This window comes from Salvia splendens, chromosome 6 (genome assembly GCF_004379255.2).
Source record: "Salvia splendens isolate huo1 chromosome 6, SspV2, whole genome shotgun sequence".
NCBI lineage: Eukaryota > Viridiplantae > Streptophyta > Magnoliopsida > Lamiales > Lamiaceae > Salvia > Salvia splendens.
In genome coordinates, this window is record NC_056037.1 from 7,696,717 (window position 1) to 7,720,114 (window position 23,398).

Sequence of the window (23,398 nt, forward strand, 5' to 3'; positions counted from 1 at the left end):
GGGATGGACTAAAAAGGAAATAATGCATATTTTTGTGAGATGGAGAGAGTATTAACCAAATACATAGCCAAACTAACTTTAAATGCTAATTAAAACAAATCAAACATAAAATTTAGTAGTCTGAACATATTGTCACATGGTATATCCAACCAATCACAATTGCATAATTAACCACTTCTCTCTATTCTTTTTTTTATAAGGAGGCGACAATAAGATTCAAGAAACGTCAAGCCCCAACCTAGTTCACATCCAGCTATTTACAAAATACTACTGTACTATATTAAGCAAAATCAAAATTACGACTTGGTTGTCTAATAAACTTACGAAGGAAGATAACAAGTAAGAAGTAAAGTAGTAGTATAACTTTCCCAATATGACTACTTATTGATACATTGAATGAACAACATGTACGTACACAATCAACTACCTCATAATCCCAAACCTTTTGAATTTTGGCATTTAATAATTTTCAACAATTTTATAAATCTATCAATTACTTGATCGCCAAAATGTGTGGCACACATATTATACATCATTATCATTTGTATACATAATGCCTAAGATCAAAGAGTCTTTGGATTGAGTGTATTACCTTTAAATTTAAGTGCATTTATCAATAACAAAAAAAGAAATGATAAGGGTTAGACCAAGTCATTAAGTTAGTAATACTTCCATCCTTGTTTTATATCCAAAGTCAGCGTCTTCCTCTCTCCCTCAAACAAAACCATTCTACCTATCTACCTCGATTTTCTTCCAACCATCTGCTCTCTCCTCAACCTTGAGCCCAGATAGAAAGAGAGAGGTGCATGAGAAACTAGGTGCCATATATATTTCCAAAGCCACTTCATCAAGATGATGGACAACTACGAAGGCGATCTATCCGACATGGTCCGAGCCGCCGCGGCAGAAACACCGTCGCAAGAAGGGGGAGCCGCTGCGGAGTGGCAATTTTCAAGAAATTCGATCAACTACTCTCCCGAATATTTCGGCTATCCATTCACCTACACCAAAGATCCTCTGGTCAATCAAACCCCTCCAATTTCCGAGCACTTGTACAATTCAAGCATCGTCGGAGGAGGAGTGATGAGTCGTGATGGGGTGAAGAGACCCTCGAATATTTTCTCGAGGATGCTGCAGATATCTCCTAATGCGAAGCCATGTGAAAATCAAGACAAGAATCCTCCTATTTTAGTGTCTAATAAAGGGGGTTTGATTTCGGGCACTAGCTCTGCCTTGCAGATCTCGTCTCCGCCTAATGCGCCCACCAAAAGAAGGTGCGACGACTTTTTTTTTTAATTATTGAAATGATTATTATCAATAATAATTCAGATATTGAAATTTTGCATCTTTCATTAATTAGGAGTGAGGAGTTTAGGGAAATCACATGCCCTAAATAGGGTTTTTGTTATTTATTTTAGTTGTTTCATGTGTTAAGATAATTAACAGAAAACCCTTAAAAATTTGATCCTTTTTCCCTCATAAATAGGTGTTTAATTAAGATAATGAATTGAAAACCCCATGCTACTGTTATTTGCAGAAATGACTGTTTTTTGAAATCATATTCTCCATCATTTTTGGCTTTTTTCTTGTTCTTTCTTACATGGATAGAAAAAGGCAGCGCAGAAACTGCAACTGATCGATAAGTTCTGAAAGAAACACTGACATTTTGATTGCAACAGTTGTACAAATTCAGACATGATATATTATAAGCTGAGTTCACTTTATGTCCAAAAAAGGGCTGAATTTGATGGTATATAATTTAGGAAAAGTCAGGCGAAGAAAGTCATTTGTATTCCGGCTCCAGCACCTGCAAACAGCAGAGCCACCGGAGAAGTTGTGCCATCGGATCTTTGGGCATGGCGTAAGTACGGACAGAAGCCCATCAAGGGTTCACCTTATCCTAGGTAATCTTTCCTTGTTTTCGACAATCGGTTTTTTCTATTGCATATCATCCATAAACATATGTCATGTGAAAGTCGGATATGATCAGTTGCATCATTTTTCATGTTTTTAAGAACTAGTCCTTTTTCATTTGTGGATTTGCATAGATTTGGATGTGTTTCTTGACATGTATTCCAATCAAATCTATGGGTATATATATGCAATGTTGCATAGTAATGCAATAAATGAGGATACATAAGTTTCTTGTAGTGTGTATTTTTACGAGTGATATCCAAATTAATAGAACGTACATACATACTCCATTATTAGACTATTAGTGATCATGAAGGATTAACTACACAAAATTATTACAAAGTCTCTTCATTGATTTTTTTATCTAGTAGTATTAAATGAGAATGTTGGTAGCTTACCTAATATCCGATTGTGTGATATCAAGAGTCATCAATTCATACACATGTTTGATTGTGCTTAAATCCGAAATTCTAACTTTTTTACAATATCTATAGAGGCTACTACAGATGTAGTAGCTCCAAGGGTTGTTCGGCGAGAAAGCAAGTCGAACGGAGCAGAACCGACCCGAACATGCTTGTGATCACATACACCTCGGAGCACAACCACCCGTGGCCAACGCAGCGCAATGCCCTAGCTGGCTCCACCCGTTCTCAGCCAGCCAAGAACGTCAAAGAAGAGGCCGATCGCAAAGAAACCGCCTCACCGATCCAAACCAACTGCAAAGAAGAGGCCGATCATCGCTTCGAACCCCAATTCGATCCGGCCACCTACAAGCCAACTCAAGAGCAAGATAGCTTTTTTGCTGATTTGGGGGAAATTGGAGATGACCCCTTGAGTTTATTCGGAGAAGGGTTTCCACCAGCAGATCATACTAATAATAATCATAGTGATTTGGATCCATTTAGTTTCTATGATTGGACAACAACAACGGCGGAGGACTCGAGCCCGAAATCTTGAAATGGTTCCTTCAATTATATTTGTACAATAGTTTAGGGGTGTTTTATGAGGTTTGGCCATGCATGAGAAACTATTATCTTTATATTCATTTTTTTATAATTAATTTCAACAACAAAAATCTCCTCAGGCTTTTTTTATATTTATTTGGATTAATATTATTTTGTATCCTCAATTTCATTATTTTCTTGAAAATGTTCTCAATTTATCATTTATTTCCAGAAATTCTCAGTAAAAATTTGATTTATAGAGTGACATAATTTGGGATGAAAGATGAGTCATATCGTAGGATTTAAGTATTTAACCTACAAAATATCCACGTACGTCCGGAATAGGTATAATTAGTGTAACAATATGTCGAATTGATTTATTGTTCTATTGTCAAATTATATGCAGATTAAGCTGAATGTTTAGGAAAAGGAAACATAAGTTAGGAGCATTTTTTGCATTGGGAACTCAAGAAATGGAGTGGCTTTTTTTTTGGGTTAGAGAGGGGGAAAAGATTTGTGAAGTTAGTTAATTTTTTTATTTCTTGAAATATTGGTGGATGGGACAGAAAAGTGAGGAACAGATGGTTGGAATAGTTCAGACAAGTACATTTTTCAGACACGAATGGAAAGCTCATAGAAGTGACTTGATGTGAGATGGGGACTCCCACTGCAATAAATCATTTTTCATTTTTTATGATTTGCAATACTTTTTTTAACTACGTGACATTTTGTTGTTATTAAGGTGATATTAATTGTTGCGATTTGATTTAGGATGGACTTTTAATAAATGATGGTGGGTCAATTTTATTTTGGTCTGAGCGTGGAGTATGTGATCCGCTCCGACCTTTTTAATGTGTCAACTAGAATTTGGTATACTAAAATTTTACGACATACTAGATTTTGGTACGATATACAGTAATAGGCTAATAGTGTTACATATTATTATGATATAAATATATTCAATAAAATATACCAATGTCTTTCACAGTGGCGGAACTAGAAAATTGAACAAGACGGGGCTGAAATTTAAATACACACACATATATATATATATACATATATATATATATATATATATATATATATATATATATATATATATATATATATATTAAAATATTTAATTTTACATTTAATGTCTATGCAACTTTTACGACATACTAGATGATAACTGTTTTCGACGAGTCGCCATGTCTTGAAATCGCCGAAGAATAGTCTCATTTCCAATTTTTTTTAAAATTCCCCTCTCAATGTATACCACAATGATATCATTCATCCATTCGTCTCCCATTCTATTGCGCAAATCTGTCTTAATAAGTTTCATGGAAGAAAATACTCTCTTGATAGAAGTTGTTGCAACCGGGAGGATCAGTGTCAACTCAATCAAATGGTACACCGATGGGAAAGCTTTATCTCTTGATGTAGAAACCAACATCTTTGCTAAATTTCCCAAATCTTCAATGTTAGAGAACTCAACTTTATCAACTATATCATTGATATAAGTTTTAGGTTGATATGGAAGAGACATACATTCAATAGATGAGAAGTCAGTCGGATAAAGTTCTGCAAGACGAACCAACTTGTCCACGTTGAAGCTAGCAAATGAGTTTTTTGGACTAAGGCAATTCATGCAAGTAAGCAATTCCGTATTCATTTCCGAGAAACAATTCTCCATCTCTTGAGTAAGTAAATCAAGAACCTAACAATACAAAATTAATTCTTGCAACATTAATTATCTCTTGGTTCATGATCGAATTCGGAATTGAAATACTACTATCATTTGAAGCACTTGTAGTTAATCGTTCCTTGGTCCTTTGGAAAAATACCAATGCACAACTACAATCAATAAGAATAAGATTTCTTAGTGTAATATAATATATATTCATACAATAATAATGATACAAGCATACTATTTGCACAAATTTTCCTAATTCTTGTTTCCTACTGTAATCTGTACACAAATTGAATTTAAAAGCATTGAGGAAAAAAAATATTGCATAGAAACATGAGACTACTACTACAAAGTTTAATTACATTTTAGGAAAATAAAACATTAAACATGAGAATTGAAAATTGAGCCTTAAAATTTGAGAAATTAGATGAGTTGTTGCACTAAGCCACTTCCACTAAGCCCTAAATTGCATACCAAGTCTATATACATCGCCCGTTGACCGTCAATTGATTCAACTCTTACCTGAAATCCTGAATCACGAAAGGCACGACTGAACGGAACCTCTGAAGAACTCTAGCAGCGGCGACAAACTGCTGCGCGTTGTCTGCAAATCTCAGGGTGACAAAATTTGGTCTAATTGAGTAAGGGCTTAGGAGCTCGGGCTGATATTATTACTACTTAGTTTATTAAGTTAAAAGGCCCAAAAGAAAAAGGTAGCCCAAAATGTAAAATAAATAGCCCAAAACTAATAAACCAACCTTCTTCTTCTTCTTCTTCTTCTTCTTCTTCTTCTTCTTCTTCTTCTTCTTCTTCTTCTTCTTCTTCTTCTTCTTCTTCTTCTTCTTCTTCTTCTTCCCCTGTTTCAATTTCAGGATTTACAGCCGAGACAGAGTCAGGGCTCGCTCAGCGGCGCCGAGGCGGAAATCGGTCGGAGCACGGTGGTATAAGGGTGATTTGAGGTCTGGTATCGGGTAAGCCCCCGCTGGCGCAGGGGCTTGGCACTGTGTGGTTCCGCCACTGGTCTTTCGTATATACATATATAGTTGGTATTTACGACATATATACCGTTTGTAAGGTATATATTGATGTCAATACACTCCGAAATTTCTGTATATCGTGTTATACAATAGTATAAAAAAATCATACCATTATTGTAAAAAAATATTTTGATAAAGCATCGCACCATGACAAAAATCATGTTATATCAAAAATTCAATACGGAGTACTGTATTTTTTTATTACGATATACCATATTTCAGTATTTTTACCCAACACTTTGACACATTTTATATCACTGCTAACTCCGATAAAAGAAACACTCACACATACATCCTTTTTTGAATTAGCTAGATGGCAAAAAACTAGAAATAAATAATTAGATAAAAAAGGTACACCATTATTAAAAAAACTAGGTTAAAGTGGAAGCGCTCATTCATTGGATGAGATTATGAGAAGCAGTGTAATTCTGCGTCCATGTGTATGTTGAGTTTTTTTATTCTTCTTTTAATTGTGTAATGATATATTTTTTATAATTGTGTGATGAGATTTCCTTGCGCGCATTTGAGCAGTTTTTATTGGAGAAACTGTTTGTGATGGGAAATAAATCTGACTTAAAGTTTTTCCCATTTAACTAAATTTAAGGCTTTTAGAAGTTGTGCCAAATTATTTACATCGATACATGGACTACAATAATACTAGATGTCTTTTGCAATGATTTCGTAACTCGTGTTACACCACCACCTTTACAAAACCATTTTAACTACCTGTACTATGTATGATATATTGAGAATTAATTAAAAAAATGCTATGTTCTTGCTTCTGTGTCACAATAATAAATACTATATGTATCTTGTTAATAATGGGTTAGAGTCGTATGCTACCTGTATATATAGGAGTATTTACTTATGAAAACTAGTTAGAGCATCCACAACCATGCTCTTGCCAGCGGCACGGTTGTGGGCCCGGGCGGTACTATTCATGCCTGCTCTCTGGCAAGAGCACAATACCCACAACTGTACTCTTCCGCAAGGACGAGCACAATTAATATAAAATTCAATTAAACAAAAACATTTCCATAATATTAAAATTCATTTAAAAACCACAATAAATATTACAAATTACAAATAAAATTAAAAATTACATAATTAAAATCCTAAAAATTAAAAATTACATAATTAAACTCATAAAAATTGAGATTTAGAGAGTTGTTTAGTATAGTGTCATTTTTTGTGTTTGAAATGAGAGTATTTATAGATGAAAGTATGAATTTTGGGGTAAAAATAATGAAAAAAAATAAATTAAAAGTGTGGAAAAAATGGATATATATTATAAGGAAGTGAGAAAATATTTTTTTTATTAATTTTGAATTTTTCAGATTTTTTCGATTTAATTAAAAAAATAATAATAAAAAATGATAAATCAACGGGCCAATCAGAAGCTGCCACGTCGCCACCTCGTGCTCTTGCCGCTGGCACGGACGTGCTCTTAGCTAAGAGCACCACCCTGCCAGCGGCAGGGCGCATCAACGGACGAGCTCTGTCCTTGCCAGCGGCAAGGACGGCGGTGAGCATGCTGCTCACCGCTGCGGATGGTCTTAAGAAACTACAATCATGTGATCATTTATTTAGTTAAGAAAAATTATACGGAGTATACTACTACCAAAAGAAGTTAAAACGCCAACCTCATTAAATACTAATCATAATCAAACACACAACCTAATTTAGGAAACTCCCTAAGATTTGCACGTCCAATCTGAGCTACAAGCCAAATGTCCGTGAAAGTTAAACTTGGGACCTACATACCTAATCTCTAATCTCATAAATTTAATTAAAAATACAATAATTTAAAATTAATTTAAAAACAATAAAATAATCGAACTGATGACCCACCCCACCAACAGAGTGTCCCTCTGCACTTGAACTCGTGCTCCTAAAACATCTTTTCAAACATCAACAGATTAGACTCCTAAATTATTAGCAACAATTATCTTTTCGTCCTATTTAAATTCTTTATTACCAGTCAAACTTTTTCGCCGTCGGCGTAGCATGATATTGAATTTATTATTTTATACAATTAACCGTCATTTGGGGGGTTGTTATTAAGCAATAATGAATATTGGTATTACATTATATCGTAGTGAAATAATGTCAACTGAATCTCACTTGCATAATATTGTACGTATCACATCATTAAGAAAAATAAAGTTTTTCTTGTCCATAAACATCAAGTCCTAGAGTTCAATTTTAATACTTACCCTCTCCCAAATCAAATAAAGAGACCTTGATTTTGAATCAAATTAAGAAACTCCTGGTTATGCAAAATGATCTACTAGCTAGTAGTGTTTTTTTATAGCCTTTCATTACCCTTGAAAGAGACGCCCGTAAAATTTTGATTTATTTAAAGTCTAACCATACTACTTAACTAGTAAAGATTAGATTGGGATTCTTGAATGATGATCTGGATTGAGAATTAATTTCTTTTGGCAAGATTCATTTAATTTTGATTTGAGTTGATGGTAATGTAAAGTAGGCTCAACTTTCAAATCAAATTTCTTGTCAGTGTGGAAACATCCCATCAAGATAAGGTTAATCAATTCCATCCCATCAAGGGCTCAAAAATGCTTACATGCCTAATTAATTTTTTTTCATGCCACCGATAACAATTAGGCAAGAATAAATAGTCAAGAACGAACTAGATTTCAACTAGCTACTAGTATTACTTATCCTAAAATACACTAAACTGTACAAATCTATTTCCAGAAGTTCACTGATATTTCAAAGTGGCCTATGATTTTCAAATATTTGATATAATATTTGAAAGTGGTGATTCTAACTAAATACTACTTCTTCCGTCTCATGGTACTTGAGTCATACTCCGTATTTCTTATTTAAATTTGTTTATCTCAAAGTAGTTGAGTCATTTCCTTTTTTTATTAAAATTTTATTCAATTTCTTACTTTATTCTCTCTTTTACTTTCTTCTCTCTACTCTAACCTTTAACAAATCAATTTTTTAAATCTTGTGCCAAAAAAATACCTCAACTACCTTGGAAAGACGATAGGAATAGAATTTTATTTTATTTCAGGTGTTTTGTAGGTTGTAGGTTATGGTTGGTGGGGTTTGAGGGGCTACATTTTTTCCCATCCACGTGAAATAAGATAAACCCTTGTGTTTTTTTTGTATGAATAGGTCAAGAGATAAGAGTAGTACTATCTTTAAAAACCAATTTAATTGTATGTTGAATGAAGAACAATTTTGATGAGAAGGGTTGCAATATAGGCCCATTTACAGATTTGCCAGCATTTCAAAATTAAAGCCCAAACACTTACGGGCTGGACAATATGATAGAGCATATTACTTATATATTGTATTTGTAACGTATATATATAGGGTTAATTATTTAAAACAAATTATAATTATCTACAATATTCATGAGGTTATTGAAAAAACTCATTTTGACTTAGCTAGTACATAAACAAATGAAAGTTTTCGTAACTAAAAGAAATCAATAGCTTAAAATGAAAAACATGAAAACAAACTAGATAAATCCCTGAGGTAGAATTTATTGTCTTTGTCTTCGCCGAATCCTCGACCCTTCTTGCTTGAATTAGACTTTGAAGATCTTTTCTGGGCCATCCGAGGAGGGGGTGGGGCCAGCTTCAAACAATCTATGACACATATGCAAGCAAGTCTGCCACGTGGCAGGCTAAGGACCAAGAGAGCCCAACAGTGAAATAAAAGTAAACAAAAATATTAGTATAGCTCAAGACCCAAAAGCCCAACAGTGAATTAAATAAAGAGACCAATCACTGACATGAATCTTTTTCAAATTTTATGTTCTTACAGTGATAATATTATTTAGTCTAATAATTAGTCCCGATACTAGAATAACACTCAAACATAATCCTGTATACACATCGGCTATTTCAAATTTTCAATAGTACTTTTAATCTGAAGGCAGTGTCCCAAACACCCAGTCCCAAAATGTTGTAGTAACTCCGAATCCTTTCTCATGAATCCTGAAGTGATGACTCATGTGGTATCTCTTCTATACAACAACAACAAAAAAAAAATCATGAGTATAAATCAAAAGGTTTGGATTCAATTTATAATAATCATATATATGGGAGCTGGTTTAAATATGTAAATGAAATAAATTTACCTTGAGGAGAAGAGGGGTGAATGATTTTGCATGGTGCAGATGATAGTGTGTGCAATCGTAGATTATATATCCCAACAGCTCACCTCCGATCAAAGCAGACAGATACGGTTCAGCTATAAAAAGCTTCGTTATATACCAAAACTGCACACACAATTAAAAGGCGTTGGAGATATCTCTTATTAATAATAATGTCAATATAAGAATAATATCATCTGAATTGCACAACAACATTCAAATTTAAAAACACCTATGATGGTTGGGCGAATTTTTGATGGTGATGAATGCAGGAAAATACAGATTACGACACAGAGATTTACGTGGTTCGATTTACTGAGGTAAATCTACGTCCACGGGAAGGAAAGAGGGCAGAGTTGTATTGCTTGATCTGTTTTTTACAGCTTACAATACAGACTTGCTATTTGATATTTGATCTCTAGAGAACTTAACCCTTCTTTATCTGATCTGAGTTCTATTTATACATTGAACTAAGATCGTGGCTTGCATCACCACTAATGATGGTTGTGAATGTCGTGGAGGTCATGGAGATCCTGCATGGGTCCACTATCCTGCATGAGTCCACTATCTCTGTGCTTGGTCCACTATCCTGCATGTGATCCTGCATGAGTTGACTATCTTCCAGTTCGGTCGAATACTGAGACCGAACTGCTGAACTATTGCCGAGTAGCTTTTGCCGATCTGAGAGTGGAGCTTGATTGGTCGGCTTTTACCGAGCTGTGGGCTGGGGCCGAACTCTTTGGTAATGCCGAACTGATACTCTTCCTTGGGCTTTGGGCTGATGGGCCGTCACTGCTATTGGGCTTGTTTAGTACGTACCCCATCACTACCCCCCCCGAAAAGCGAAGTGAATCACTTCGGCGAAGCGAGTCACTTCGGCATTCTGGATAAAGGTACGGGGGAGGCTGACGTCAGGGGACGTGCCTTGCGCGTGACTGCATTAAATGCGACAGTAAAATCCGGCCGTTGAATCCTGAAAAGGTGGGATTCGAAACGGTGCGATGATTTTGAAATCTTCTCCGAATCTGATAAATACGTCCTTTCTTCATCAGTTGAACACTTTTGCTATAGCTTCTTCTGCACTCTATCTCCTTCGCGTAAAAATTTTCTTCCGCTTTCAAGAATTTTTTGAGAATTTCTTCAGACTTTCGAAGAGTAAGAACTATGTCTTCTTCTTCTTCTTCTGAGTCAGGTAGCGGTAGGAAAAGGGGTAAGGGGTCTTCTAGCCGGAAAGAATCTGGGGAGAAGACCGTAGAGTATTTTCACAGCGTCTTGAGTAAGGATACTGTGATATCCATATACGAAAAATATCTTCTTCCCAGGGGGAAGGCGGTGGTTCCCGACGACGATCATAGGGCTAACGAGCCGCCGGAGGGTTATGCCACCGTTTACGAAGCCTGCTTAGAATGTGGGCTTCGTTTCCCTCTTCCCCCACCTTTTGTAGAGCTTCTTGATTTCTTTCAACTCCCTTTAGGTCAGGTGACTCCGAATTCTTGGAGGCACTTATCGGCCTTTGCTGCCGAACTGCGTAGGCTAGATAAGGATCTGTCTCTGAGGGCAATCCTTAATTTTTTCCAGTTTAAGAGGAAAGGATCTTGGTTTTACCTGATCCCTTTACAGCCTTTTAGGGCCTTCTGCAAAACCAAATGGCCGAAATGGCAAAACCGCTTCTTTTTTTATAATAGGACAGCGGCTCCGGGCTTTCCCTGGAGAGGGCCGAAGTCCGTGATTCCTCATCCTCTGTTAGAACCGTTGGCCGAGCTCGAGGGCGAGCTCAATAAGATTCCTATGATTAGGAAACAGTACTCGGAAACTGAGCTCGTCAAGGGCGACCTCGTGTTCAATATCTCGTCTTCGGACGAAGAAACTGAGGGTGAGGATTTCTTTTTTATGCTTTACTGCTTTAGCGGCGAAAACTAACCTTGCTTTCTTGCTTTTTGGCAGTGTACATGCTGAATAAGATTAGCCGCAAATCCTCCGAGCTTAAGGAGCCGGAGAAAGAGAAGGCTACCAGCTCGGCGCCTGATGCCGAGAAGAATCCGAAGAGGCAAAAGACCTCTTCGGATCCAAAGAAGCCGGAGTCGACTTCGGCAAGTAGGAAGGGGAAGACCCAGAAGCCCCCGAGAGCGCCAGAGAAAGACGTGGTCTTGGCGCCTCCTTCGGAACATATCTGTGAGCCCTTTTTATGGCCCACGGACTTCGCCGAGGTGAATTCTCTTCTTGATTTTCTGGCCTTGCTTTTTTTCCTGTATTTTTTGTGGCCCCTCTGTTGACTTTTTGCTTTTTCCATTTTCAGAGGAACGATATGCTCTCCAAGCTCGTCGCCGTTGAACTCTCCAAAGCGTCCAACGACTATGCTGAGATGCAGAGGAAGTTGGCGGCTGCTTGTCACCGGGCCGAGCAGGCTGAGGCAAACTTTGAGAAAGCCAGAGCTGCTAGGATTTCGGCCCAGGATGAAGCTCAGTTTGCCAAAAACCAGCTCGTCATCTAGCGAGAGCAGACGAAACGGAGGGATGCTGCCGCCGTGGTTGCCCAAGGGGAGGTTCTCCGTGCTTTCGCGGAGAAACTCTTTCTGAGCAACCAATTTTCAGCCTTTGTCGGTGATCTGCTGAAACTGATGACCGATAAAGCCGAGCAGGGTCCCGAAGTCATCCTGCCGCTGTACGGCCGAGAGATAGCAGCTCGGCTTCAGAGTCTGCCGGTGCTTGAGGAGCTTGCTTCGTCCTCGGTCCTGCTTTCTGCAGACCAAGTTCGTAGTTGCCGAGCTGACCGCGATGAGAACATGGAGGCTATCTTTGCCTCCATAGGGTCAGTTTCACCCGCTCCAATTTTCCATGGAGAGGGTGAGACCGAGCAGCATGAGCGGCAGACCGGCGATGAGCAGGCCGAGCAGGAGGCGCAGCAGATCGGCTACGGTGGCGCCGAGCAGGCTGGGGAGAGCAGGGAGGCCGAGGCTGAAGCTGAAGCAGACAAGGAGAAGGAAGCTGAACCTCACCGAGAAGGCGGAGACGAAGCTGGCGGAGTATGATTTCGTCTCCCTTCTCTTAGTTTAGTTTCTTTCTTCTTGTAAAACGGCCTTGAAGCCCTTGTGTAGAAAAAAAATTTTCTTATGAATGAAAAACTTCTTCTTTCTGCTCTTGTGTCTTCGTATAGCCTTTCGTACTCTCTTTTACTCCTGTTGTGGTTTACTACCTGCTGAGTAATCTGAAATGCCGAACTGACATAGCTGCTCTATATTCTGAACTCTTAAGGAGCTGGAGGTACTTCACTGGAAGCGGCTGTACTCTTCGGCTTTAGACGAAGCTGAGAAAAGAGCCATAGCTGACCAGGTGAAGAATGACGAACTCTTGGCTCGTTCAGTGAAGCTAGAGGCCGACAATAAGGACTTAGAGTCCGAAAAGAAAGATCTGGAGGCCGAGCTGAATACCGCCGTCGCTGAGAGGACTGCGTATGAGGATTTCATCTGCAGGCGCGGGGGAATGACCATCTCTGAAGTTCAGGAACGAGTTGACGAACTGTGGGAGGAATATCACGTACTCCGGAGGAACAATGCGCTGGAGAGCTCGGCTTGCCAACAAGTCGTGACATCATTGCGGCGCTGGGCTTCTCGGTACGACATCATTCTTTCCCGGCGTCCTTCAATCGAGAGATTCCTTAGGCATTTCCCGCCAACAGATGGTCGCACTCCAGCTCAAACCCCTGATTCTCTTGCTCAAGACCCTACTCCAAGTCAGCAACGAACTCAGGAACAGCCGGAAACGTCAAGACGAGAACGGACTCAGGAGCAACCGGAAACGTCAAGACGAGAACGGACTGAAGTTCGTAGAGGAGCTGTGATTATGAGTGAGCAAGATCAACAAATGCTTCGTGAAGAGACTCTTCGCCGCCGAGGTGCTAGAGCTTCCCGGGCTCAGGGAAGAGGCGGTAGGTCGATTAGAGCATCTCGTCGACCTGCTTATTCTTCAGCTGCCGAGAATGCCCGAACTCGGCTTCACGAGGATTTTGTGAATAGATGGCTCAACTTTAGCAACCAGGGACAGTAGAATAGTCCTTTGTAATGGCGTAACACCTTCTCGTAGGGCAGCGGAGTTGTATGCCGAACAAGTTTTAATAAATGAAATCTTCATTTCGCTTCTATCACTGCGTATTTACAGCTCAGCGAAAAAATTTCATCGTGCTCGTCCTCGGTCTTATGAAGTAGACTTCTTTGACCGGACTCGTCCTCGGTCTTATGAAGTAAGCTTCTTTGACCGGACTCGTCTTTGGTCTTATGAAGTAAACTTCTTTGACCGGACTTGGTCCTCGGTCTTATGAAATAAACTTCTTTGACCGGACTCGTCTTTGGTCTTATGAAGTAAACTTCTTTGACCGGACTCGTCTTTGGTCTTATGAAGTAAATTTCTTTGACCGGACTAAGCTTGTGTCCTAATTTGGCGAGTTTTATCGCTTGGATCGGACTTTCCCTTGTCCTAATTCGGCGAGTTTTATCGCGTGGATCGGACTTTCCCTTTGTTGCAGTTCGTTTCAGACGAACTGCTTGTTTCTTAAGCCGAATTGTGGTCTTGTATCCTCCTTAGAAGCTTGGACTCACAATCGTTGGCTTATTGTTGCAGTTCGTTTCAGACGAACTGCTTGTTTTTTAAGCTGAATTGTGGTCTTGTATCCTCCTTAGAAGCTTGGACTCACAATCGTTGGCTTATATATGTTCTAAAAAGGGGATCAGCCTTTGAAGAACAAGATACCTCAGTAACATTTGTAAGAGACGACACGCACATAGACAGACAAAACACACCTAGACAAGCAAAACGCACATAAACGAACGAGACGCACATAGACAAACAAAAAGCACATAGACAAAGTAAAAAAAACAAAGAAAACACATACCTCTAGGACCGAACTAGACACAAGACGGACTGACCGGACTGTCTCTTACAAATGGAACTTCTTGAGGTTGGAAATGTGCCATGTTCGGGGTACTTGTTCTCCTGACATGTGAGTCAATTTGTAAGACCCTTTGCCGAGGACTTCTGACACCCGATATGGACCTTCCCATGTGGGTTCGAGCTTGCCCATCTTTTCTGCTCGGCTTACTTCGTTGTTTCTCAAGACGAGATCTCCCACTTGAAATTGCAGCTTTTTCACCCTTTGGTTATAATACCGGGCTACTTGCTCCTTGTACTTGGCTGCTTTTATGCAGGACAATTCTCTTCTTTCTTCGGCCAGATCTAGTTCGGCTCTCAGTCCGTCATCATTCATTTCTGAGGAGAAATTTAGAGTTCGGGGACTGGGTACGCCGATCTCAACCGGAATCACGGCTTCAGCGCCGTACACCAGACTGTACGGAGTTTCACCGTTGGAAGCTTTGGGTGTAGTTCGGTAGGACCATAGGACTTGAGGGAGATTTTCTACCCATTGTCCTTTGGCTTGTTCTAACCGAGCTTTTAACCCTTTCACCAAGATACGGTTTGTTACCTCCGTTTGTCCGTTTGCTTGTGGGTGGGAGATCGAAGTGAACCGCTGTTGAATATTCAGCTCTTGGCACCAATTCTTGAATGTCTTGTCGGTGAACTGAGTCCCGTTATCCGAAATGAGGATGTGGGGTAAGCCAAATCGGCACACTATGTTCTTCCAGACGAAATCTAATGCCTTCGAGCTCGTTATCGTAGCTAATGGTTCAGCTTCTACCCACTTTGTAAAGTAATCCACGGCAACGATAAGGAATTTCATTTGCCGAGGAGCTTGTGGTAGTGGTCCCACTATGTCTATGCCCCATTGCATAAAAGGCCAAGGGCTTTGCATAGCATATAGATCGGTCTGCGGCATCTTTGGGATATTTGCATGGATTTGGCACTTCATGCATGTCTTGACGAGCTGCACTGCGTCTTGTACCAAAGTTGGCCAATAATATCCCCATCTCAGAACTTTTTTAGCTAAAGCTCTAGCTCCGATGTGGCTACCGCAAGATCCTTCATGGACTTCTCTAAGGATGTAGTCCGTCTCTTCTGGTCCTACACATCGCAATAACGGCTGAAGGTAGGACTTTCTGTATAGGACTCCTGCATGAAGTTCGTACCGAAGGGCTCGGCATGTGATTTTCCGAGCTTCTCTCTTATCCTCGGGCAGTTGTCCTTGATCTAGATACTGTAAGATCGGCGTCATCCAGTTCGGCGAGCTGGCTACTGAAAGTACCTCAGCTTCATCAATGCTTCTGTGCATCAATTCCTCCACCTTTGAACTTGGATATGAGGCTAACTTACTTAAAATATCTGCTCGGCTGTTTTCCGCTCTGGGAATGCGGATTATCCGAAAAAAAGAGAAACTTCGGCTAATGCTTTGCGCTTTGTCCAAGTATTTCCTCATCCTCTCATCACGGGCTTCACTTGTACCCAACATGTGATTCACTATGACTTGTGAATCACAATGGATTTTGAGAGACTTGATAAATAGACTTTGCGCTAGCTGGAGTCCGGCAAGGAGAGCTTCGTATTCGGCTTCATTATTAGTAGTTGGGAATAAGAACCGAAGTGAGTAAGTTACCTCGTGTCCGTCGGGAGCGATAAGTAAAATACCAGCTCCACTTCCCGTTTTATTCGAAGCTCCATCTACGAATCCGCTCCAGCAGTCCGGTGGCTCTACTTCGGATTCCAGGGGCTGTGCTAGTTCGGCATTGGTAGAATTTTTCTGTTCGGCAATGACAGGGATTGCTTGATCGAACTTTGCTTCTGCAAGAAAATCTGCCAAGGCTTGTCCCTTGATGGCTTTCCGAGGTAGGTATTCGATTGAGTGTTCTCCCAACTCTATGGCCCATTTGGCGATTCTGCCTGATGCTTCTGGCTTGGTCAAAACTTGCCGAAGTGGCAGATCGGTTAAGACGCATACCTTGTGAGCATAGAAGTATGGCCGCAGTCTCCTTGCTGCATTTACTAACGCCAGAGCAATTTTTTCCAGAGGTTGATACCTTGTTTCTGGACCTCTTAATGCTCGGCTTGTAAAGTAGATGGGAAGCTGCTTTAGGCCTTCTTCTCGTACGAGCACCGCGCTAATGGTTTGATCCGATGCCGCTAAGTATAAGAATATCACTTCAGCATCTGTTGGAGCAGAGAGAATAGGAAGCTCGGCTAAATAACTTTTGAGCTCGTCAAAAGCCTTTTTCTGCTCGACTCCCCACTCAAACTTTGGTGCCTTCTTTAACACTTTGAAGAATGGCATTTGCTTTTCGGCTGCTTGGGAAATGAATCTATTCAGTGCGGCTAGACATCCAGTTAGCCTTTGCACATCATGTATGGACTTCGGCATTGCCATGTTCTGAACAACTTGAACTTTAAGCGGATTTGCCTTGAGTCCTTCCTTTGAAACCCAACAACCTAGAAACTTTCCCGAATCTACCAAAAAGGTACATTTTTGGGGATTGAGTTTGAGGTTGGCTTTTCGGAGCACGTCGAGAGTGGACTTGAGATTGTCTTCGTACTCCGAAGTGCTTCTGCTTTTAACGACTATGTCGTCAACATACACTTCAACCTCCTTTCCGATCAAATGCCGAAAAAGCTTATCTACCATCCTTTGATATGTGGCTCCGGCATTCTTTAAACCGAACGGCATCTTTTTATAAGCAAAGATGCCGAAGTCAGTAATGAAAGCCGTTTTTGGAGCATCATTCTCATCCATTAAGACTTGGTGGTAGCCTTTGTATAAATCAAGAAAACAGAAAATTTCGAAGCCGATCAAAGCTTCTACTTTTTTGTCTATGTTCGGAAGGGGATAGCAATCTTTAGGACAGTGCTTGTTTAGATCGGTAAAATCTATGCACATCCGCCATCCTCCTTCTTTTTTCTTGATCATCACAGGATTGGCCACCCAAGAGGGATATTTCACCTCGAATAATACATCCGCTTTCAGTAATTGGCGGACTTCGTCATGGATGACTTGATTTCTTTCTGCCGCAAAGAGTCTTTGCTTCTGTTTTATAGGCCGGACTGATGGATCAATATTTAACCGATGAGTGATTACCTCAGAGGGCACTCCGGTCATGTCCAACGGAGACCATGCAAAGACATCTTTGTACTCCTTGAGGAGCTGGATGGTCTTTTCCCGGAGTAGAGGCGTTCCCGCGAAACCGATCTTGACCGTTCTGGATGGATCATCTTCGTATAACTGAACGGTCATTGAGTTCGGCTCTGGTGTGACTTCGGTCATTTCGCTTGCCTCTGACTCCGGCTGCTGTGATTGCTATGCTTGATGATGCCGATCTGATTGCTCGGCACTTTTAAGCGCAATCTGCAGACACTCTTTTGCTCTCTTTTGATCACCTCGGATGACCGCTATCCCCCCTTTAGTGGGGAGCTTGATGGTGAGATGATAAGTAGAGCAAACGGCCCGAACTGCGTTGAGCCAGTCTCTTCCCAGGATGATGTTGTACGGAGACCGAGCTTTTACCACAAAGAACTCGATCATCGTACTGGAGCTTGTAGGCGCTTTTCCCACCGTGATCGGAAGGCTGATAATACCTTCAGGGCGGGTGTCCTCCTGGGCGAAACTTTTCAGAGGAAGTGGTGCCGGACTAAGCCGAGCTGGATCCACTTCTAGTTTATCGAAACATTCTTTAAAAAGAATGCTGACTGACGCTCCTGTATCCACAAACACTCTGTGGATCAGTTTGTTTGCCACTCCGGCTTGGATGACAATAGCGTCTTGATGAGGAGAGATGGCCGGGACGGGATCTGCATCTGAAAATGTAATCACTTCGTCCTGCTTCAGCCTTTTATGCGTTGGCTCCTCTCGATTGAAGCCTCTGCGCTCTGACTTCAGGGACGATTTAGTCTTCCCGGCAGGGAGAGCATCAATAGTCAGGATTACTCCATCATATTGCTGCTCGTCATCGTCTTCGGGATCCTGTTGCCTTTTCGGATCCTGAGGAGCGCAGTTCGCACCTCTCTGCTTTTTGTTCTTTTTCGGCTGCTTGCTTTGGTATTTTTTTAGTGTCCCTGCTTTCACAAGAGCATCAATACCTGCAGCCAAATGTCGGCACTCCTCGGTATCGTGACCGTGGTCTTGATGGAAGGAGCAATATTGATCCTGAGGTCGACGCGCGGCCGATTTCGTCATCCGCTTTGGTTTTTCGAACATATCGGAATGCAGTTCGAAAATTTCCGCTCTTGACTTGTTCAATGGTACGAACTGAGCGGGCGGCTTCTCAGGATTGAGACGTGGCCCCAATCGGTCTTGCACCGGAGTCCTTTGAATCCTTTCAAAAGGAGTTCGGCGAGGATGTCCCTGATCGCCAAAAGGAGTTCGGCGAGTTTGTCCCTGATCGCTATGATCGGGCTTCCTCCTGTCTCCTCGGGATGAGCTGTCTAAAGACCGTTTGCGACGGTCTGCCTCATCGGCACGGGAGAACTGGTCCGCAATGTCCCACATCTGTTGAGCTGTTTGCGGACTGCATTCCACGAGCTTTCTGTAGAGAGCTCCGGGCAGGATTCCATTTTGGAATGCCGAAATGACAAGTAGATCATTGAGATCATCTACTTGTAGGCATTCCTTGTGGAATCTCGTCATAAAGTCGCTGATCTTTTCGTCGCGACCTTGACGTATAGAAAGCAGCTGAGCCGAAGTGATTCGGGCTTCCGCTTTCTGAAAGAACCTCCTGTGGAAAGCATCCATTAGATCTCGGTAAGATCTAATGCTGCCTTGGGGGAGGCTATCGAACCACCTTCTTGCGTTCCCGATAAGCAGCTCGGGAAACAGCTTGCACATATGGACCTCATTGAGACCCTGGTTCGCCATGTTATACTGATAGCGTCCCAAGAAATCATGAGGATCCACTAACCCGTCATAAGTCATCGACGGAGTTCGGTAGTTCTGTGGCAAGGGAGTTCGGGTGATATCGTCCGAGAACGGAGTCTTCAATGCTCCGTACATGGCGAACCCGACATCTCTTCGGTATGGAGGAGATGGAGATCTCCTGTGATTCCGGTACCGAGGAGGAACAGGAACATGTCGGGGTTGAGGATTCTTCTTCCTGGAAGACACGGCACTACTGCGGTAGTGACTTTCATGTCTGGATGAGGAAGGAGAATCCACCGTTTTCGTCTTCGGCTCTTGGCTCTTTTGCAGGAAGGCTAAGAACTCATCCTGCTTCTCAGCCAAGAACAGCTTGACAGCCTCATTCAAATCAGGCTGCTGGGAAGACTCGGTGTGTGGACCTTTTGAGTGGCTTGTTCCTTCATCGTGAAAACTGGAAGTAGATGTCTCCCGAGGCTGTTTTCCGGACCTGCGGGCTGGACTAGCTTCCTCATGGTTTTCACGAACGGTATTACGGGTAGTATGTGATCTGGTATGCATTTTTTTGGGGTGGAAAAAGGGTCAAAAATTCGCTTTATCACAAATTTGGTTCCCTGTTTCCCACAGACGGCGCCAGTGATGGTTGGGCGAATTTTTGATGGTGATGAATGCAGGAAAATACAGATTACGACACAGAGATTTACGTGGTTCGATTTACTGAGGTAAATCTACGTCCACGGGAAGGAAAGATGGCAGAGTTGTATTGCTTGATCTGTTTTTTACAGCTTACAATACAGACTTGCTATTTGATATTTGATCTCTAGAGAACTTAACCCTTCTTTATCTGATCTGAGTTCTATTTATACATTGAACTAAGATCGTGGCTTGCATCACCACTAATGATGGTTGTGAATGTCGTGGAGGTCATGGAGATCCTGCATGGGTCCACTATCCTGCATGAGTCCACTATCTCTGTGCTTGGTCCACTATCCTGCATGTGATCCTGCATGAGTTGACTATCTTCCAGTTCGGTCGAATACTGAGACCGAACTGCTGAACTATTGCCGAGTAGCTTTTGCCGATCTGAGAGTGGAGCTTGATTGGTCGGCTTTTACCGAGCTGTGGGCTGGGGCCGAACTCTTTGGTAATGCCGAACTGATACTCTTCCTTGGGCTTTGGGCTGATGGGCCGTCACTGCTATTGGGCTTGTTTAGTACGTACCCCATCAACCTACTCCTAATTGACGACATAAAATTAATGAACATTGCCTGCAAGCCACGCAAGAACGGCAAAATTTCTTCAATCATATTGCAAATTCGAACTCATTTTTGCGTTTTTTATAGAACTACACCAAATATGGGTGTGCATGCAGCAAAAATTTATGTGACATCCTAAAAAAAGAGTAAAAATTTAAATTTTGTGTAAATGGTTGGAGTAAAGTTACTTTTTGATATGACATATACTAATAAATGAGTTTGAATTTGATGTAAATTAGATACTATTACTTATAAACAATTAAGCGTAATTGAAAAGAATACTCCCTCTGTCCTCAAAAAATAAACAAATTTTATCATTTCGGATCTTCCCCCATCTCTCTCCCCCCCTCTCACTTTTCCCATCTCTTTGTTACTTTTACCAATTTTACATTAAGACCGTGCCATTTACAATTTTTTTTGGGGGGACAGATGGAGTATTTACCGTAATAATGAAAAGTGCTGCTAGAGGAGGAGGCAAAACGAGGCGGAGATGGTCCATTGGGTGCTTGTGATGGCAGCCATGGAGGATATAGTGAACTGTGTTTCCCCTGCATTCATTTTATCATAACTTTTATTTTTCCAATTGAAATTATTGAAGTAGAAAAGATGAAAAATGGTAACTATTACATTACCAATATGTGGTTGTTTTGAAGTGGAAGAGGAAGCGATGCAAGCAGTACTCGAGCAAAGAAAATAATAATACTCCGCCTCCGGCCACCACTAAATGGCTTCCGTTCTTCGACGATACGAGCCACCACACTATCGGTAGCCAAAAGAGAGGAACAACCCACCATGGGGTTCGCGTAAAACGCTGCTCCATCAACGAAAACAAATGCGCATGCAAGTATGATTTTAACTTTTTAAGGATGTTGAAATATAGATACTTAGCTTTTAATTAGTTAGTTTAGCAATTTATTAGACTTTTTATTAGTTAGTTCCAGCCTCGCATTTTATTGTAAAGTGTAGTTAACTTTTGCCAAAATGTAGTAGTCATTAATGAATATCCCCTTTTCTCTCAGGGTTTCATCTTCTGCAAGTTTCTCCAATTTCAATCATGTTTCTCCATTTCAATTCAAATCTTCATTTTCAACAAAGGATTTTAGGTTTAATTGATATACCTCAATAAAGTCGTTATGGAAAAAGCGGGGGCTTTCTTTGGCGACTATAGGCTGGTGCACCCATTCATCATAAGCTTCTCCAAGATGTCCCACCTTGTTCAACAATAATGCTAATCAAACTACGTTTTCTAACTTCCAAAATTGCTCATAATATCAAGGGAAAAATTGATTAAATGGAAGTTTTCACAGTACTATGAATATTAATTAAAGGGTCTTTTTGCACTATAAAAATGTTGCTGTTATGTTATTTGCACCCAAAAATGTAACAGGAGAAGATCACGTCAAAGAAATTGAAATGAAATTCAAGCCATTAATGCAATAATATAATGAAAAAACATTAACATGGAAAAATCATATATACAGGAGAAAAGGTAAATATTTTAGGCAACATATTTTATATTTAACCTGAAATGCAAGTGGTTTGTTCATATCCACCGAGAACGTAGGTCCGACCATGTTCGCTCCCAAATCAAAAGGTATAAATATGCAAATGTAGGTGTAAGAAAATCTACACTCGACCACAGTTTCAATATATATATGCCTCAACATATATATGTATACACAAACACCTATCAAAGTAGTGGTGTACTAGTTTTTTCGCTTGTTTACTTATTTTTAATGAAAATAAATTGTTTTGTGCTGAGTTAAAAGTATTTCAATTTAATTGTGTTCGGAACCGAATATGGATCTATATGCAGCGCAAACATATATATGTGGGAAAAAAAATAATGAAAACGTGTATGCACAACCTGTAGCTGATAAGTGGAAAAAAAAAAAAACCTGTTGCTGATAGGAGAAAAAAAAAACCCGTTGCTGATAGGTGCACCCTATATCTATGGATTAGATAGTTTACTACTCGAAAGGGAAGATTGCGTGTAGTTGGGCATAATTAAATAGTACTATCTCCTTCCCATGTTAAGGGTTACTTTTTTCATTTCAGTCCATCCCACAATAAGGGTCACGTTACACTTTTATCATAAATAGTAAGTAAACCCTACATTCCACCAACCAATTCTACTCACATTTTATTATAAATCTAATATATATAAGTGAGACTCATAGTACACTGATTTATTCAATCCACTTTTCTTTATATTTGTTAAAATTCGTGCCTACACTAAATGTGACAGTTAATATGGGACGGAGGTAGTACTACTACTATATTATAATCAATTAATTAGTAATATCAATATATACAAGTACAAATAATACTAGTACTATAATTTATAAGAGTGTCCACAATGGTGCCCATAGCCACTGAACAGCAATGCCATAGCCACAAAAACTTGTCCAACCCAATAGCCAGTCACGCCACAACCACAAATCATATTATTTTATCAATTAGTATATTTTAAATGGACTAGAACAAAATTAATTAGACAAAAATAAATAGAATGGAATGGAGTGAAAAATATGAATATGGAATATATATTTTATAGAAATAAATTCAAAAAAAAAACAATTTTTACACCGCCGAGTCCGTTGCGGCGGCCGACGGTCTGCAGTGGTCCGCCGCGCCGGTCGCCGCCACCGTGCCCCTTC

At 40.4% G+C, this 23,398-nt stretch overlaps 2 protein-coding genes across 2 annotated transcripts; one reads left to right on the forward strand and one right to left on the reverse strand.

Annotated features, from left to right (window-relative positions):
- Positions 1-525: 525 nt before the first annotated feature.
- On the forward strand, positions 526-2,983 carry LOC121806883 (probable WRKY transcription factor 14). Its single transcript, XM_042207054.1, has 3 exons — positions 526-1,274; positions 1,764-1,904; positions 2,409-2,983. Exons 1-3 carry the CDS (start codon positions 853-855, stop codon positions 2,869-2,871), a joined length of 1,026 nt encoding a protein of 341 aa, XP_042062988.1. The 5' UTR covers positions 526-852; the 3' UTR covers positions 2,872-2,983.
- A 6,427-nt stretch (positions 2,984-9,410) lies between these two features.
- LOC121806884 (dihydroceramide fatty acyl 2-hydroxylase FAH1-like) lies at positions 9,411-22,500 on the reverse strand. The gene is made up of 6 exons (XM_042207055.1): positions 22,262-22,500; positions 21,857-21,949; positions 21,371-21,549; positions 21,181-21,286; positions 9,691-9,831; positions 9,411-9,576 (listed from the first exon to the last, which is right to left on the reverse strand). Exons 1-6 carry the CDS (start codon positions 22,403-22,405, stop codon positions 9,475-9,477), a joined length of 765 nt encoding a protein of 254 aa, XP_042062989.1. The 5' UTR covers positions 22,406-22,500; the 3' UTR covers positions 9,411-9,474.
- Positions 22,501-23,398: the final 898 nt, after the last annotated feature.

Bases quoted from the DNA above. Each gene is read 5' to 3' on its own strand.
- LOC121806883 (XM_042207054.1), top strand. From the start codon at position 853: ATGATGGACAACTACGAAGGCGATCTATCCGACATGGTCCGAGCCGCC. The intron at 1,275-1,763 runs GTGCGACGACTT...TATATAATTTAG, and splicing joins AATGCGCCCACCAAAAGAAG to GAAAAGTCAGGCGAAGAAAG. The intron at 1,905-2,408 runs GTAATCTTTCCT...CAATATCTATAG, and splicing joins AAGGGTTCACCTTATCCTAG to AGGCTACTACAGATGTAGTA.
- LOC121806884 (XM_042207055.1), bottom strand. From the start codon at position 22,405: ATGTTGAGGCATATATATATTGAAACTGTGGTCGAGTGTAGATTTTCT. The intron at 21,950-22,261 runs GTTAAATATAAA...TTGTTGAACAAG, and splicing joins ACAAACCACTTGCATTTCAG to GTGGGACATCTTGGAGAAGC. The intron at 21,287-21,370 runs GTAATGTAATAG...AAATGAATGCAG, and splicing joins TTCAAAACAACCACATATTG to GGGAAACACAGTTCACTATA.